Source organism: Abramis brama, assembly GCF_963993115.1.
Source record: "Abramis brama genome assembly, chromosome: 23".
NCBI lineage: Eukaryota > Metazoa > Chordata > Actinopteri > Cypriniformes > Leuciscidae > Abramis > Abramis brama.
In genome coordinates this window covers 17718159-17732288 of record NC_139985.1, presented here as the reverse complement: position 1 = coordinate 17732288, position 14130 = coordinate 17718159, and the positions used below count along the sequence as shown (strand labels likewise).

The 14130-nt window shown below is 35.9% G+C and overlaps 1 protein-coding gene across 6 annotated transcripts in view; it reads left to right on the top strand.

Moving 5' to 3' along the window:
* Positions 1 to 14130, top strand: part of mcf2l2 (MCF.2 cell line derived transforming sequence-like 2) — a 76673-nt gene that overhangs the window by 23173 nt on the left and 39370 nt on the right. For 3 of the 6 annotated variants that reach the window (XM_084100580.1, XM_084100582.1, XM_084100583.1), the window contains exons 3-14: positions 1474 to 1588; positions 1666 to 1756; positions 5279 to 5392; positions 7401 to 7517; positions 7736 to 7885; positions 8142 to 8266; positions 8675 to 8789; positions 8914 to 9033; positions 9658 to 9849; positions 11097 to 11288; positions 12680 to 12857; positions 13163 to 13266. In XM_084100580.1, coding sequence (XP_083956706.1) covers positions 1474 to 1588; positions 1666 to 1756; positions 5279 to 5392; positions 7401 to 7517; positions 7736 to 7885; positions 8142 to 8266; positions 8675 to 8789; positions 8914 to 9033; positions 9658 to 9849; positions 11097 to 11288; positions 12680 to 12857; positions 13163 to 13266 — 1613 coding nt within the window. Of the gene's footprint in view, positions 1 to 1473; positions 1589 to 1665; positions 1757 to 5278; positions 5399 to 7400; positions 7518 to 7735; positions 7886 to 8141; positions 8267 to 8674; positions 8790 to 8913; positions 9034 to 9657; positions 9850 to 11096; positions 11289 to 12679; positions 12858 to 13162; positions 13267 to 14130 lie in introns of all 6 variants that reach the window. The other 3 variants (XM_084100579.1, XM_084100581.1, XM_084100578.1) reach the window with 1 other exon arrangement.

The window sequence follows — 14130 nt, the reverse complement described above, 5'->3', positions numbered from 1 at the left end:
ACAAAATATTTTTTTCCCTCAATTTATTTAGATTGTCTCTTGTCTCCATTTAAACAGAACACATCATACAATTGCAGATACCATTGATTGATAACATGTAGTTATAACCCTTAAAAGTTATAAATTCACAAACATAACCATGCAATACAGGCACCTCCCCCTTCATAATATAAGTGACAAAATATTAATCAAAAGTATAAATATGTCCCTTACATATTAAATTGTATCAAGTAAAATTAAAACCTAACACAAATATATGACTCAAATATACATCAATAATAATTCATTTAATGGTTTTGTAGTGTAAACATCATAACAAATGTAAGTAAGTATATGCACTGTAAATGTGATCAGTTAAAAAAAGTGAGGAAACCTGTTGCCTTAAAATCAAGTAAATTAACATCATGCATTGCAATGTTATGTGAACTTGACAATTCCGCCTAACTTATTTTTTTCAATTACGCATGGCTTATCTATTTAATTTTAAGGCAACGGGTTTCCTCACTTTTTTAGGTTAATTCAACTTTTTACAGTGTGTAAGTGTGAAAATATATACAATTTATGTAATTAAAGGGCCCTTTTTGTCTGATTTGTTGTTAACAATTTAACAAACATTTTTTTAAAACAATATGTAGTTGATAATAATTTATGGATGTGTCAGAACTCAATAGCTCATCTCATAACTCAATCTCATACCACTGTTGCCCCCTTGTGGTTGAAATGAGTTGTGGTTCTTATTTTCTTAAATCAAATAAATATGTGAATTAAATTGAAATAAAATCAAATATGATATTTTAATGTGAAATAAAAGTCAAATAAAAAGTAGAAGCGTGTGATGAACACTTAAGAATTATTTTGAGGACAATTCCCGATGTATGTCCACTCTCAGAAAATAAAGTACATAATTGTAACTTTAGGGGTACAATGGCTTGTCACTGGGGCTGTACCCTCAAGGGTACAATATTGTACCTTAACCTTTAAAAGAAACGGTACATATATGTACCTTTTAATGCTTTTTGACCCTCAAAAATAATCCAATAATAAGCCCTATGGGGTACGTTAGTGTAGATTGTACCTTGGGGGACAGAAATGGACTCCTACTGTACCCCTATTTCTGACAGTGTCCCATTAAACAGAAATGAAAGAAGTATATTTGAAAGCTGTAAAGAAAGAAAAAAAGTAGGTCATGGTTTTAATCCCTTCACACCTGCTTTCTGCTGCATGCACTTTCACACCATGTGCAGAGTTTCCGTTTGTGAATGGTGTAACACCAAATATGTCATAACACCAAAAATGAAATAAAAAATGACTGTGAACAGTGCACACACACCATAGGGCTCATCGAGATTACAAACAAAAGTTGTTTGAAAAGACAAATGTTTTTAAAGTACCACAGAGTGCCATTTAATATTTCAAACCTTCTTTTTCTCATAATTAATAACTGTGAATTAAATAGACTCTAAATATGTGCAGGAGGAAGAGGAAAAGATGGATCTCCCATCATCACCTTCCCAGAGTTCTCAGGTTTTAACGAGGTGACGGATGAGGAATTCGTTAATGTTGTCACATACCTGACCAGCATACCAAGGTGAAACCTCATTTATCTTTGTCTTAAAGTTGTGGTTTCAAAGCCTGACCAGTCTGTTTCTGTTCTTCATCTTTCAGCATGGATGCTGCTAGCATCGGCTTCATCATCATCCTGGACCGCAGGAAGGACAAATGGAACTCGGCGATCACTTCTCTGTCACGGATAGCGGTTCGTACAGGCTCTTGCTGAAGCTTTATGAAGTTAGAACGGCTCTTCAACATGATGTTTACAGATACAGAAATAATGAGTCAATACATCATACTTCTTCCAAAACTTATTTTGTCTTACCCTGATTCACTATGGTAAGCCTATTATAAGTGTTTATATTTTAGACCTAGCAGAAGGGTTTTCGTGGGAAATCGTGTACATATTTCACTCACTCGTGCGTGAGGACGTGACAGAGCTCGTAATAAAACACGAATCAACATTGGCTTGGCTTTTAAGAGAGATGGCGAGAACTGAGGGATTTGAAATGTTGTAATTAGATGGCGTTTTTAGCACTGTTATGGGTGAGTAAGGTATTTTATTGAACAGGTAAATTGCCATATGTAGATCTCTAACAGAGTTCATTGTAAAGCATTATCTAATTTGAAGGGTCATTTCATTATGGTTGTTGTAGCGCTGTGCTGGAATTTATTTTTAATCCAATTTAATATAATTTAATAACCATCAATATAGAATATTTTTAATCACAGATTATTTTATAAGCATAAAAAAATTAAAAGAAAAGACTGTTGATGTCTCCATTTGCTTCAGTGACAGCAGCGTTTATTACCGGTAGTTTAAGTTTTTAATAAAAACTGAAAACGCTGAAAAACTTCAGTCTTTATTATTATTATTATTAATAAAATAATTGTATATGTTTTACAATTTTAAATACTACTTTTTTTATTTTACAGTAGTACATACAGTAAGTGCTATTACAATAATAATAATTGTTTTGTGATTTAATTTTTTACAGTGGAGTAACATAAATAAAATATTAATAAATAAAAATATTGTTTTGGCCCGTTTTATTATGTTCTTTTTTTTAATTACATTTTAAATGTAATATATATTTTACCTTTTTACATATAACATATATGTGTGTGTGTGTGTGTGTATATATATGTATATATATATATATATATATATATTTTATAAATTCATTTGAAAAGTTTCAAATACAGAATAGGTTGGAAGATTCACAAAGTATATATAGTTAATGCCACAGAATTGTTAAGGAAATGAGTCTTTTGCTTATGTTTCATTTCCTTTCATGACTAAAAGGGATATATATATACACACACACACATATATACACACACACACACACACACACATATATATGTGCATATATATATATATATATATATATATATATATATATATATATATATATACAGTGAGGAAAATAAGTATTTGAACACCCTGCTATTTTGCAAGTTCTCCCACTTGGAAATCATGGAGGGGTCTGAAATTGTCATCATAGGTGCATGTCCACTGTGAGAGACATAATCTAAAAAAAAAAATCCAGAAATCACAATATATGATTTTTGAACTATTTATTTGTATGATACAGCTGCAAATAAGTATTTGAACACCTGTCTATCAGCTAGAATTCTGACCCTCAAAGACCTGTTAGTCTGCCTTTAAAATGTCCACCTCCACTCCATTTATTATCCTAAATTAGATGCACCTGTTTGAGGTCGTTAGCTGCATAAAGACACCTGTCCACCCCATACAAATCAAATCAAATCAAATCAAGTATATTTGTATAGCGCTTTTCACAATACAGATTGTATCAAAGCAGCTTCACAGTATTAAATTAAAATAAAATAATACAACAAGGTTTGTTTCTAGTGGAATTTATTGATTGATAGAATAAAATTAAATATCCCCAAAATATCCCCAACTGAGCAAGCCAAAGGCAACAGTGGCAAGGAACCGAAAAAACTCCATCAAGTGACCTAATGGTGTCCTAAAACTCCATCAGGTGACCTAATGGAGAAAAAAAAAAAAAAACCTTGGGAGAACCCAGGCTCAGTCGGGGGCCAGTTCTCCTCTGGCATTTATGAACTAGAGGCCGGATTGTAGTTTGAACTGTAAGATTAACAATATTATATGAATGCCTGGCCGAAAAGATGCGTCTTTAATCTAGTTTTAAACTGGGAGAGCGATTCCGAGCAACGAACAGTATCAGGAAGACTATTCCAGAGTTTCGGAGCCAAATGTGAAAATGCTCTCCCATACAATCAGTAAGAATCCAACTACTAACATGGCCAAGACCAAAGAGCTGTCCAAAGACACTAGAGACAAAATTGTACACCTCCACAAGGCTGGAAAGGGCTACGGGGAAATTGCCAAGTAGCTTGGTGAAAAAAGGTCCACTGTTGGAGCAATCATTAGAAAATGGAAGAAGCTAAACATGACTGTCAATCTCCCTCGGACTGGGGCTCCATGCAAGATCTCACCTCGTGGGGTCTCAATGATCCTAAGAAAGGTGAGAAATCAGCCCAGAACTACACGGGAGGAGCTGGTCAATGACCTGAAAAGAGCTGGGACCACCGTTTCCAAGGTTACTGTTGGTAATACACTAAGACGTCATGGTTTGAAATCATGCACGGCACGGAAGGTTCCCCTGCTTAAACCAGCACATGTCAAGGCCCGTCTTAAGTTTGCCAATGACCATTTGGATGATCCAGAGGAGTCATGGGAGAAAGTCATGTGGTCAGATGAGACCAAAATAGAACTTTTTGGTCATAATTCCACTAAACGTGTTTGGAGGAAGAAGAATGATGAGTACCATCCCAAGAACACCATCCCTACTGTGAAGCATGGGGGTGGTAGCATCATGCTTTGGGGGTGTTTTTCTGCACATGGGACAGGGCGACTGCACTGTATTAAGGAGAGGATAACCGGGGCCATGTATTGCGAGATTTTGGGGAACAACCTCCTTCCCTCAGTTAGAGCATTGAAGATGGGTTGAGGCTGGGTCTTCAAACATGACAATGACCCGAAGCACACAGCCAGGATAACCAAGGAGTGGCTCTGTAAGAAGCATATCAAGGTTCTGGCGTGGCCTAGCCAGTCTCCAGACCTAAACCCAATAGAGAATCTTTGGAGGGAGCTCAAACTCCGTGTTTCTCAGCGACAGCCCAGAAACCTGACTGATCTAGAGAAGATCTGTGTGGAGGAGTGGGCCAAAATCCCTCCTGCAGTGTGTGCAAACCTGGTGAAAAACTACAGGAAACGTTTGACCTCTGTAATTGCAAACAAAGGCTACTGTACCAAATATTAACATTGATTTTCTCAGGTGTTCAAATACTTATTTGCAGCTGTATCATACAAATAAATAGTTCAAAAATCATACATTGTGATTTCTGGATTTTTTTTTTTAGATTATGTCTCTCACAGTGGACATGCACCTACGATGACAATTTCAGACCCCTCCATGATTTCTAAGTGGGAGAACTTGCAAAATAGCAGGGTGTTCAAATACTTATTTTCCTCACTGTATATATATATATATATATATATATATATATATTAATTTTATAAATTCATTTGAAAAGTTTCAAATACAGGTTGTAGTAGGTTGTAGGTTGGAAGTATCACAAAGTATATAAAGTTAATGCCACAGAATTGTTAAGGAAATGAGGCAAAATTTTATTTTTGCTCATATGTTTCATTTCCTTTCATGACTAAAAGGGCTCCTTCCCAGGAAATCTACAGCTTGTTCTGGTTCTAAAACCTTCACGCCTCCTCCAGAGGGCCATCGCTGATGTCAGTATGCGGTTACATAGGGATGACTTCAAACTGAAGGTACCGGTAAGCATGCTTTTGTCTGTCTGGACCCTCAGCATGTCTGTTCATTCGCCATATGACGCGCAGGGCTCCTCTGGAGTGTTTGTAACCATGATCACTCATCCGCTAAATTATTAACACAGCCTGTCACCTTGTTGTTTTATGCATGTCTCAAAGGGTGATAACAGCACTTTAGAAAATGGAGGTGTTTCATAGCTGCTCGTCATCAAAGCGGTGGCAATGTGTGAATTCAGTAAATGCCACCTTGCTTTGACATATTGTATGCTAGTGCATGAGATTATCATCTGCATGCATTTTCTCTTGTGACGTTAAGGAAATTAAGATTACACTGTGGTGTGCATGCCTAGATTTCACAAAATGTCGTCTGCAGATGCATTAGATTGATAGTCATGTACAGGAATATTCCAGATTCAGTGTTAGTTCTGAAACTTTGTCTCTTATTTTCTTCACACTTCCTGCAAGTAGACTTAGAGTTGTCAAAATACAGACTTCGGTACCAAGTCGGTACTAAATTTTTTAAAAACACCTCTGATTGGCCATTGTGTCCATGCGCTCATCGGATATGTCTGTGATTGGCTAAATTGATCTACTAATTTTCAGGACCGTTTGAGAGCACACAGAAGTGTTTGAAAGTGTTTTGAAAGCGGGGGCGTTTGAAAGCACAAGCAGGCTACTATGCAATTCAGTAAGGCGGAATCGTACTTGGTTTGGTCGTGTCAAAAGCTAACACCATCCTCCTTACTCTTCACACTTTCTTTAGTCATTTTGTCTCACCATCAGAAAATGGTGGCTTGAGTCAGTGTAAATAGCCTCTGCCAGTAAGTTGGGCTATTTGCAGTTGGTGTAAATCAGGGTTCACCAATCTTGGTCCTGGAGGGCCGCTGTCCTGCAGAGTTTAGCTCCAACCCCAATTAAACAAACCAGCTAATCAAGGTCTCACTAGGCATACTAGAAACTTTCAAACAGGTGTGTTGGAGCTGGTTGGAGCTAAACTCCGCAGGACAGCGGCCCTCCAGGACCGAGATTGGTGAATCCTGGTGTAAATAGACACTCTGCATTTTACAGTGGAAGTGAAATGGGTTGGTTCACTTCACACAAGTTAACCCTTTCCCCGACACTGACGGAATTTTCCAGCTTTCTGTGTTTTCACTGTTATACGGTAGGGGGCGCTATTACACATCTTCTGAAAGATTACTGAATCTCCTGATCAAAACACAGGCGAAGAAGAAGCAGAAACAAGATATCACATGTAATCATATGTAAAATAACACAATCACCAACATTAAACAGCATAATCAAAACTGCCTAATGTTAATGAGCGAAATGTCGACCCAGGACGAGCTATAGGACTGTGCAAGCATTAGGGGTGTTGATGGACTCGATCTACTCCATGTATTTTGTGCTTTGATCATCGTTCTGAATATAATCTGGATGTAGTCTTTGACAAAAATGCGATTTTCTCAGCTTTTTTGCTCAGAATGTTGCTTTCTTTATGAAACTTACTTAACCACATTCAGTGTTGATAAAAAAGAATGTATGAAGCTAGAATAAAATGTTTGTTTTTTAAAGCAGAGGCTCTTTTCTTTCTTTTGATTATTGCATGTTCAGACAACAAAATCTGTGGGGCAATTACATTTTTGTGAAAATGATAAAAAATGCTGGCAGTGGCTGGCAACTTAAAAAAAAAACGTGATGGGGAAAGTGTTAAAATAAAAAAAATATAAAGTTTTAATAGTACATCCACAAGACTTAAACAATATAAGTGATTTCAATGTGATGACATGATTTTAGTGTGAATAGTTGATAATTAAACACTTTTGTGTAAAGTTATATAAAATGTTACCTCTTTGTTGCCATTATAATGTTACTGTACACCACTGGCTTTAAAGTAACATTAGAGAAACTATTAGTTTTTGTTCCCAAAAAGTACACACATTTCTGGCATAAATACACTTCCATATTATGTATGTAAATGTTTTTTCTTTCATTTTTTCTTCTCTTGTAGATTGTTATGCTAAACTCCCTGTCAGACTTGCACGGCTACATTGACAAAGGCCAGCTGACCTGCGACCTGGGGGGAAGCCTGGAATATTGCCACAGCCAATGGATTCACCATCGCACAGTGAGAAGTTTTTTTTATTAATAAACAAAGCCTTAATTAGCTTATTAATATGACTTTAAATGAAACTATACTGTATTTTTTTTTTTACAGATTTGAATGCAGTCTACCATTTAATTTCAAAATACCATAGATAATATACTGTGGAGTAGATTTAGATTTTCTTTTTTTTCAGTGTTATGTAAAGTATAAAGTATATAATCCGAAATGTTGTGTCCTAGGCCATTGAGAACTTTGCGTTAACAGTGAAGAGCACAGCACAGATGCTTCAGCAGTTTGGAACTGACCTGGCAGAAACTGAGCTTCCCAATGACGTGCAGTGCACCAAAGATTTGCTTATCACACACACCGAAAAACACGATAAGCTCAAGGTAGCCATCCACATTTGTGGAACAGTGCTTCTAATATTATCATATGATTTGTTTAATCCTTGTTGTCATAATGTGTCCTTTATTTTATTGCTTGTGTCTGTGCAATTGGTCAGTCACCTTTTATCGGTTCATTGATGTTCAGTTTCTCACATAGTGGAGCAACAAAACACCATCTGTATTTATCTTGATTATGCTGTTTTTGCATATATCCAGATACAATCAGTATTCATATGCCATATTTCTTCTTTCTGTACAGGAAGAGCTAAAATTGGCAGTAAAACAAGGCCATACTCTGCTGTCCTGTATCAAAGACCAGGCCAGCAAAACCGAGAGCCACGTTTTGAATCCAGATGAGGTAGAGAACCAAACAACCGTTGAGAGGTGTGTACATTTTTTTTCCCACACACAAAAAGTTACACCGTTAATGACGATGGTAGCTTGAGCAGAACTACAATGTAACAGAATAATCACTTTGTGAGGGATTTTAACCATTGGAAATGCAAATAGAGAACTTGCTGACGTCTGCCAAGAACGTTCTGATGAAAGATTGAACATTATTCACAATATAACCAGGAACATTAAAATAAAAGTTATTTTGTTTACATATTGACTTTAGTGCCATTTCCTCCATTTATACAGCTCTTTTATCAGGTGTTAGACTTGTGTAGTTCTTGTTACAGTTCTATTATTCTTTAAAGCCTAGTGTCATCTAACCTTGCTCTGTGAAATCTAATTCACTCTAGCTCCTCTGACATTCACACTGTAAAAGCGTTTGTTTGTTTGTCTCAGGTTGTTAGCGCAACTCGATGAGACTGAGAATGCGTTTGAACAGTTCTGGTCGAGGCATCACCTCAAATTAGAGCAGTGCTTACAGTTACGACACTTTGAGCAGGACTTCAGAGAGGTACGGTGCAATGGATGTGCTCAATTGTGCTCAACTCAGTAGGCAGCCATTATACTAAGTATCACCAGTGGCGGTTGTCTAGTCAAATCAAGTTGAAATTGGTGTGTTTTATCCATTGCATCAGGTGAAAGTTTCTCTGGATGGCCTGCTGGAAGCGTTATTGGGACTGTCTGACACCGGGGACTGTGTGGCCCGGGTCGATCACCTACTTGGGGAACTGAAAACTTTGGAAGACAAAGCTCAGGTCAAAATATTTTGAATCTAAGACCAGGCCTGATATGCAAACCACCACATTCAGTTTAACAGTTCAACTATTTGTTTTGTTTTTTTGCTGGTTAAACCACTAACTACACCCCATTTTTTACAGACAGTTAATGTTTCTTTTTTGATTTAAATCAGATTAACCACCATATGTTTTGAATGCTGGTCCCCAACATGGAATGTTGGTTTGCTGGTGTCACCACTGCGATTTTAACTAGCTTAACTCTACTAAATCAACCATCTTAACTAGAAAGACAATCCATACTTATGCATTGCCTTTGTCAAAATGATAAGAAAGTGCAGATGTTTGAAAGCACGCAGTAACTAAAGCAGAACTTCAGGAAGAAATAAAATGCACAAACATAGTGCTGCTACTGACACTATTGTATTTCTATAGCTAAATTACAGCATAATTCAATTCTGTTTGCATCATGGATCGTTATTTACCTGTTTAACACTGTAAATCTGCTTTGAAACTTTGATCTGGATTGTATATAAAGGTGACTTGGCTTGACTGTTACAAGACTTCAAGTCAAGTAGTAATAATAGTCAAGATAGCAGTGTACATTGTTCATATTCTGTTTATTGTGTTTACTGATCTGTACAGGAGTCCTTGGAGAAAGCTCAGCTTCACGCTCAGCATGGGGACCAGCTCATTCAAAGCAACCATTACGCCGTAGACTCAATCCTCCCAAAGTGTGTCGAACTGCGTCGGATCTGTGATGACTTCAGCAATGAGGCCAAAAAGAAACGTGACATTCTGACCAAATCACTTGAAATCCACAAAGGAATCGACGAGGTTTGTGAAACAACTTGCATGCAGTCAAATTATCACACAGGCACCTTAATATTGAGTTTTCGGTTTCACTTCATTTTGATGGTCATTTCATTACATAAGTAATGTTGCACCTACATGTCTACTCACTCTCATTAGAGTGTTTGTAGAGTATTAGTAGACTGGTACATTAGGGTTTGAATAAGTTGACATGTAGTTACAAAGTTACTTATAGTCAGTAGAATGTCTGTTGAAGGACCATCACAATAAAGTGTTAGCAGATATTAAGCAGACAGTCTACTAATACTATAATAAGAGTTAGTTGACATATAGTTGCAAAGTTACTTATAGTCAACAGAATGTTCAAAAGGGACCATCAAAATAAAGTGTTACCGAGTTTTCATGTGGGATGATTGAGTCAGGACATGATAGATGGGTGATTTTAAGATTTGTCAGAAGACAAATACATTTACAAAACTGAAATTTAAAAAACAATAAGACTTGTTTTATGATAATATATATTGAGTTAAGTTTATTACCCAGCATTATTAGCTGGGAATGAGTGTAAAACTGGTATTGGCCAAAAATGACGTCAGCACAATTAGGTATGTTTTACTGCGTCATGACAAATGATAAGATGATGTTAATTAATATTTGTTTAGGTCGGACATCACTTTTGGCCGCTACTGCATGTTGTAAAATGAATAAATAAAATGATTTGTACTATAAAAAATGTATACAAATTCAAATAAAAATAATAACGTTATTACAGCAGAGCTGTCTTTATTAATTTCGTGTTTTGGAGTTGTCTCACCCCCCCGGACCCCCCGTATTTTGCACTGAGAGATAGGAGAGAGTGATGCACTGCAAAGGATCCAGTAGTGCTCAGGATCTCAAAAAACAGGCAGCTGAAGAGGAGAAGAGGGCAAGGCTGAGAAATGCTGCTAAACAGAGAAAACGGGCCCTTGAGATTCTGATTCTGGCACACATTAAAATGGCCCCCATATTTTATATGTTTTATGTGTTATTATATTTTCTATTTATTCTTTGTGCAGCACTTTGTTTACCTTGTTTTTTAAAATGTGATATATATAAAGTTGATTGGATTGGATTTTTTGCTGCCGTATCCTTCTCACCTTTTTTACCCCTGACCAGTTTTCATGCCTGATTAACAAATTAGATAACCCGCAACAGTTTACTTTACAGTGATTTTAAATGGGGTCCAGGACAAATAGATGCATTAATGTGCATCTGTGTTTTTATGTTGGCAGGTGAACCAGTGGTGTGAAAGTGGAGTGTATCTGTTGGCCTCTCAGGCTGTAGACAGATGCCAGACCCAGGAAGGTGCAGAAGCAGCACTGCAGGACATCGAGAGGTACATGAAAACAGCCAAAGAGCAGCAGCTCAGTCATCTCAAAGACCTCGGCAACCAGTATGAGATCATCCTCTCAGAGCTGGTCAAGGTACAAGTGAAGTTCATTACAGATGAATGCATTTGTAAACAGTGGATTTCATGTATATATATATATACTGTATACAGTGCCACCTTAAGAAAACACAATACAACAGGGCTAAAGACACACCTTAAGAAAAATGTTCTGTTCACTGCTCCCATAGTGTATGATTGCAGAACAAATATATATGTTTTTATTGAACATTGATGGTGCAAACTATTTTGTGTGAAAATAGATAATAAAAAGTGGTTTGTTTTGTTTAAAAATCTTATAAATGTTTGAGGTGGCAAGGTTTGTCTTTTAAGCCCACACACGGGGTAAAAGGTTCACCAGCATGGCAAAAGGCAGTTTTTATGCAAATACTTTAGGCAAAAAAATATGGTTTGAATAATGTCTAAGTAAATACTTGTTCAGAACAATCCCTTTAGCAAAGTTTGTACTATTTTCTGTTTATTTTGATAAATAAATGAATTTTTGTTTAAAAAATATACTGTCATTAAAATATGCTAATATAAATATATTTTAAAAATACAGAAACAAAATTATTTAAAAAAGTAAAGATTCTGAAAGCATTGAAGGAGATCCCATAATAATTTAATATAGATTTACAATAGGAACAATACATTTATTTTATTATATGATATGATTAATACCATATTTTTAAATATGATGGTTTCATTATAAACATGGTGATTATCTCAAGGTGGAAACCCAACCTAATACAGTATATGATATTTACCATCTGAATCTAACCATGCCATGTCAACAAAAAGTCCCCCAGCTATTTATTATCATGCTGATTATTGTGCCTTTTGCCCTGACAGCCTTTTACCCCAAATACCATACTTTTACATATTCTCCCATTATTGAAAAACTGTTGCTTTAATTACCTTGAACAAAACTGAAAATCATCAAGGCCCTTGTCTCATAAGATATTCAATAATTTTATCGAATCTCAGTTGCTACTTAAAAAAACACATCAAATATTAGATCAAATTAGCACTTAATTTATATATATTTATATTTCATATTATAATCATAACAATTTGATTGAAAATTTGTACTGAAATATTAATATATTCATCTTGGTATTTCGTAGTATTTGATGTCCTGTTGCTTTAATGATGAGCACTTAAGCCTGAACTCCCATTATTCAATGAGTGACCTAGAAATAGTGCTGAATATTAATACTTTTCCTATATATTAAATACTAAATAATGTTCTGTCAATATTTCTATGGTTTAAATTTTTTTTTCAAACTTTTAGACTAAACTAGATTCTGATTTTTATATTTTAAATTTGGTTTCAGAATTCTGGAGCTCACTGTAGCTTTAATGATACTATTCATCTGCTCCTGATGAATAACTGATATTTTATATCTTTTATCCCTTCCCATGCAGAGCAAAGCCCAAACTGCTCTTAAAAGACTGGATGATGTTCAAGAGATGTTTGAGAAAAGACATGCGAGTCTGAAAAAGCTGTCTACAAAGCAAACAAGGCCAGTGCAACCTGTTGCACCTCGACCAGAATCTTCACCAAAACGCACTTCACCTAAAATCCCGCCACCCACTGTAACTGGTGAGTAAACCAGGTGCATGTTGACAGAAATGCATGCATTTCCAAACCACCAGTGGTTAGTGGTATTTGCTTGTATACTTTAAAAACTTTTTTTCCAGAAGCATGTCCTCATTTCGAGTTGCTAACCTTTTAGTTTGAGTGTGGTTTTGTTAAATGCACTTATTGTAGTTCCAGTGCTCACATTTATGCAAATTTACTGATGTTTCTGACAGGAAAACATTAAAGTTGCACTTTGTATCCTGAAGTATTTAAGTTGAAAATATGAAGGCTTTCCAGCTTGTTTAATTATGTTCTAAACTCTACAGCATCAAATCGCAAAGCTACAGAGAACTCCAGTACCAATAAGCAGCCCAGTGACGCAGAGCTGGCAAGGAGGAAAAATATTCGCAAAGCCAAAGGTGGCATCAAGGTACATCAGCCTTTATCAGCTCAGATACATGGGCGGAAATAAATACAAGTTTTTAAAAACGTCTAAAAGCCATTTGCATGTATAAAAAATGTTTTAGTCTGGCATAGTTCTGGTTAGGTTACACTTTTTGATAATCCATTTTAGACATTCTACTGACTACAAGTAAATTTGCAACTACATGTCAACTAACTCTCATTAATTTGCAACTACATGTTAACTTACTCTCATTGGAGAATTAGTAGACTGTTAGGTTAGGGTTAGTAGAGTAAGTTGGCATGTAGTTGCAAAGTAACTTGTGGTCAGTAGAATATCTGTTGGGAGAGCATCAAAATAAAGTGTTAGCAGATACTAAGCAGTCAGTCTTCTGGTAAGTTTACTTGTAGTTGCAAAGTTACTTACAGTTAGTAGCAGTGTTGCACTGTAAAAAAAAAAAAAACTGCATAAAAAAAATAAATGGGATGAATCAATAAGGCTCTTGTAGTATATGCGTAGTAGTTTGAAAAGAAATAAATAGACAGACATTGCAGTTCACTAAAAGTCTTAACATTTTCTTTTCGGGATCAACTGTCAACCTTACGTAACAAAGCATTAGTTGCAATGCCCAACATTTTTACTGCCAACTAAAAGAACCTGAGTTTCACCCAGCCAGCCTTGTCAGTCCAAAGATATTAAGCTGAACGCTGGTTCTGTTGTCGTTTTACAACATAATACTGGCAGCTGTGGTTTCCAGAATAAATCTCTCTAAAATACTGTAAAAATGTAAATACATTTACAGATTAAAATTACATTTTGTGTAATTTACACACAAAAAATACATAAAAAAAGCATTTTAAATCATATTTTGTACTCTTAACACACACTGAC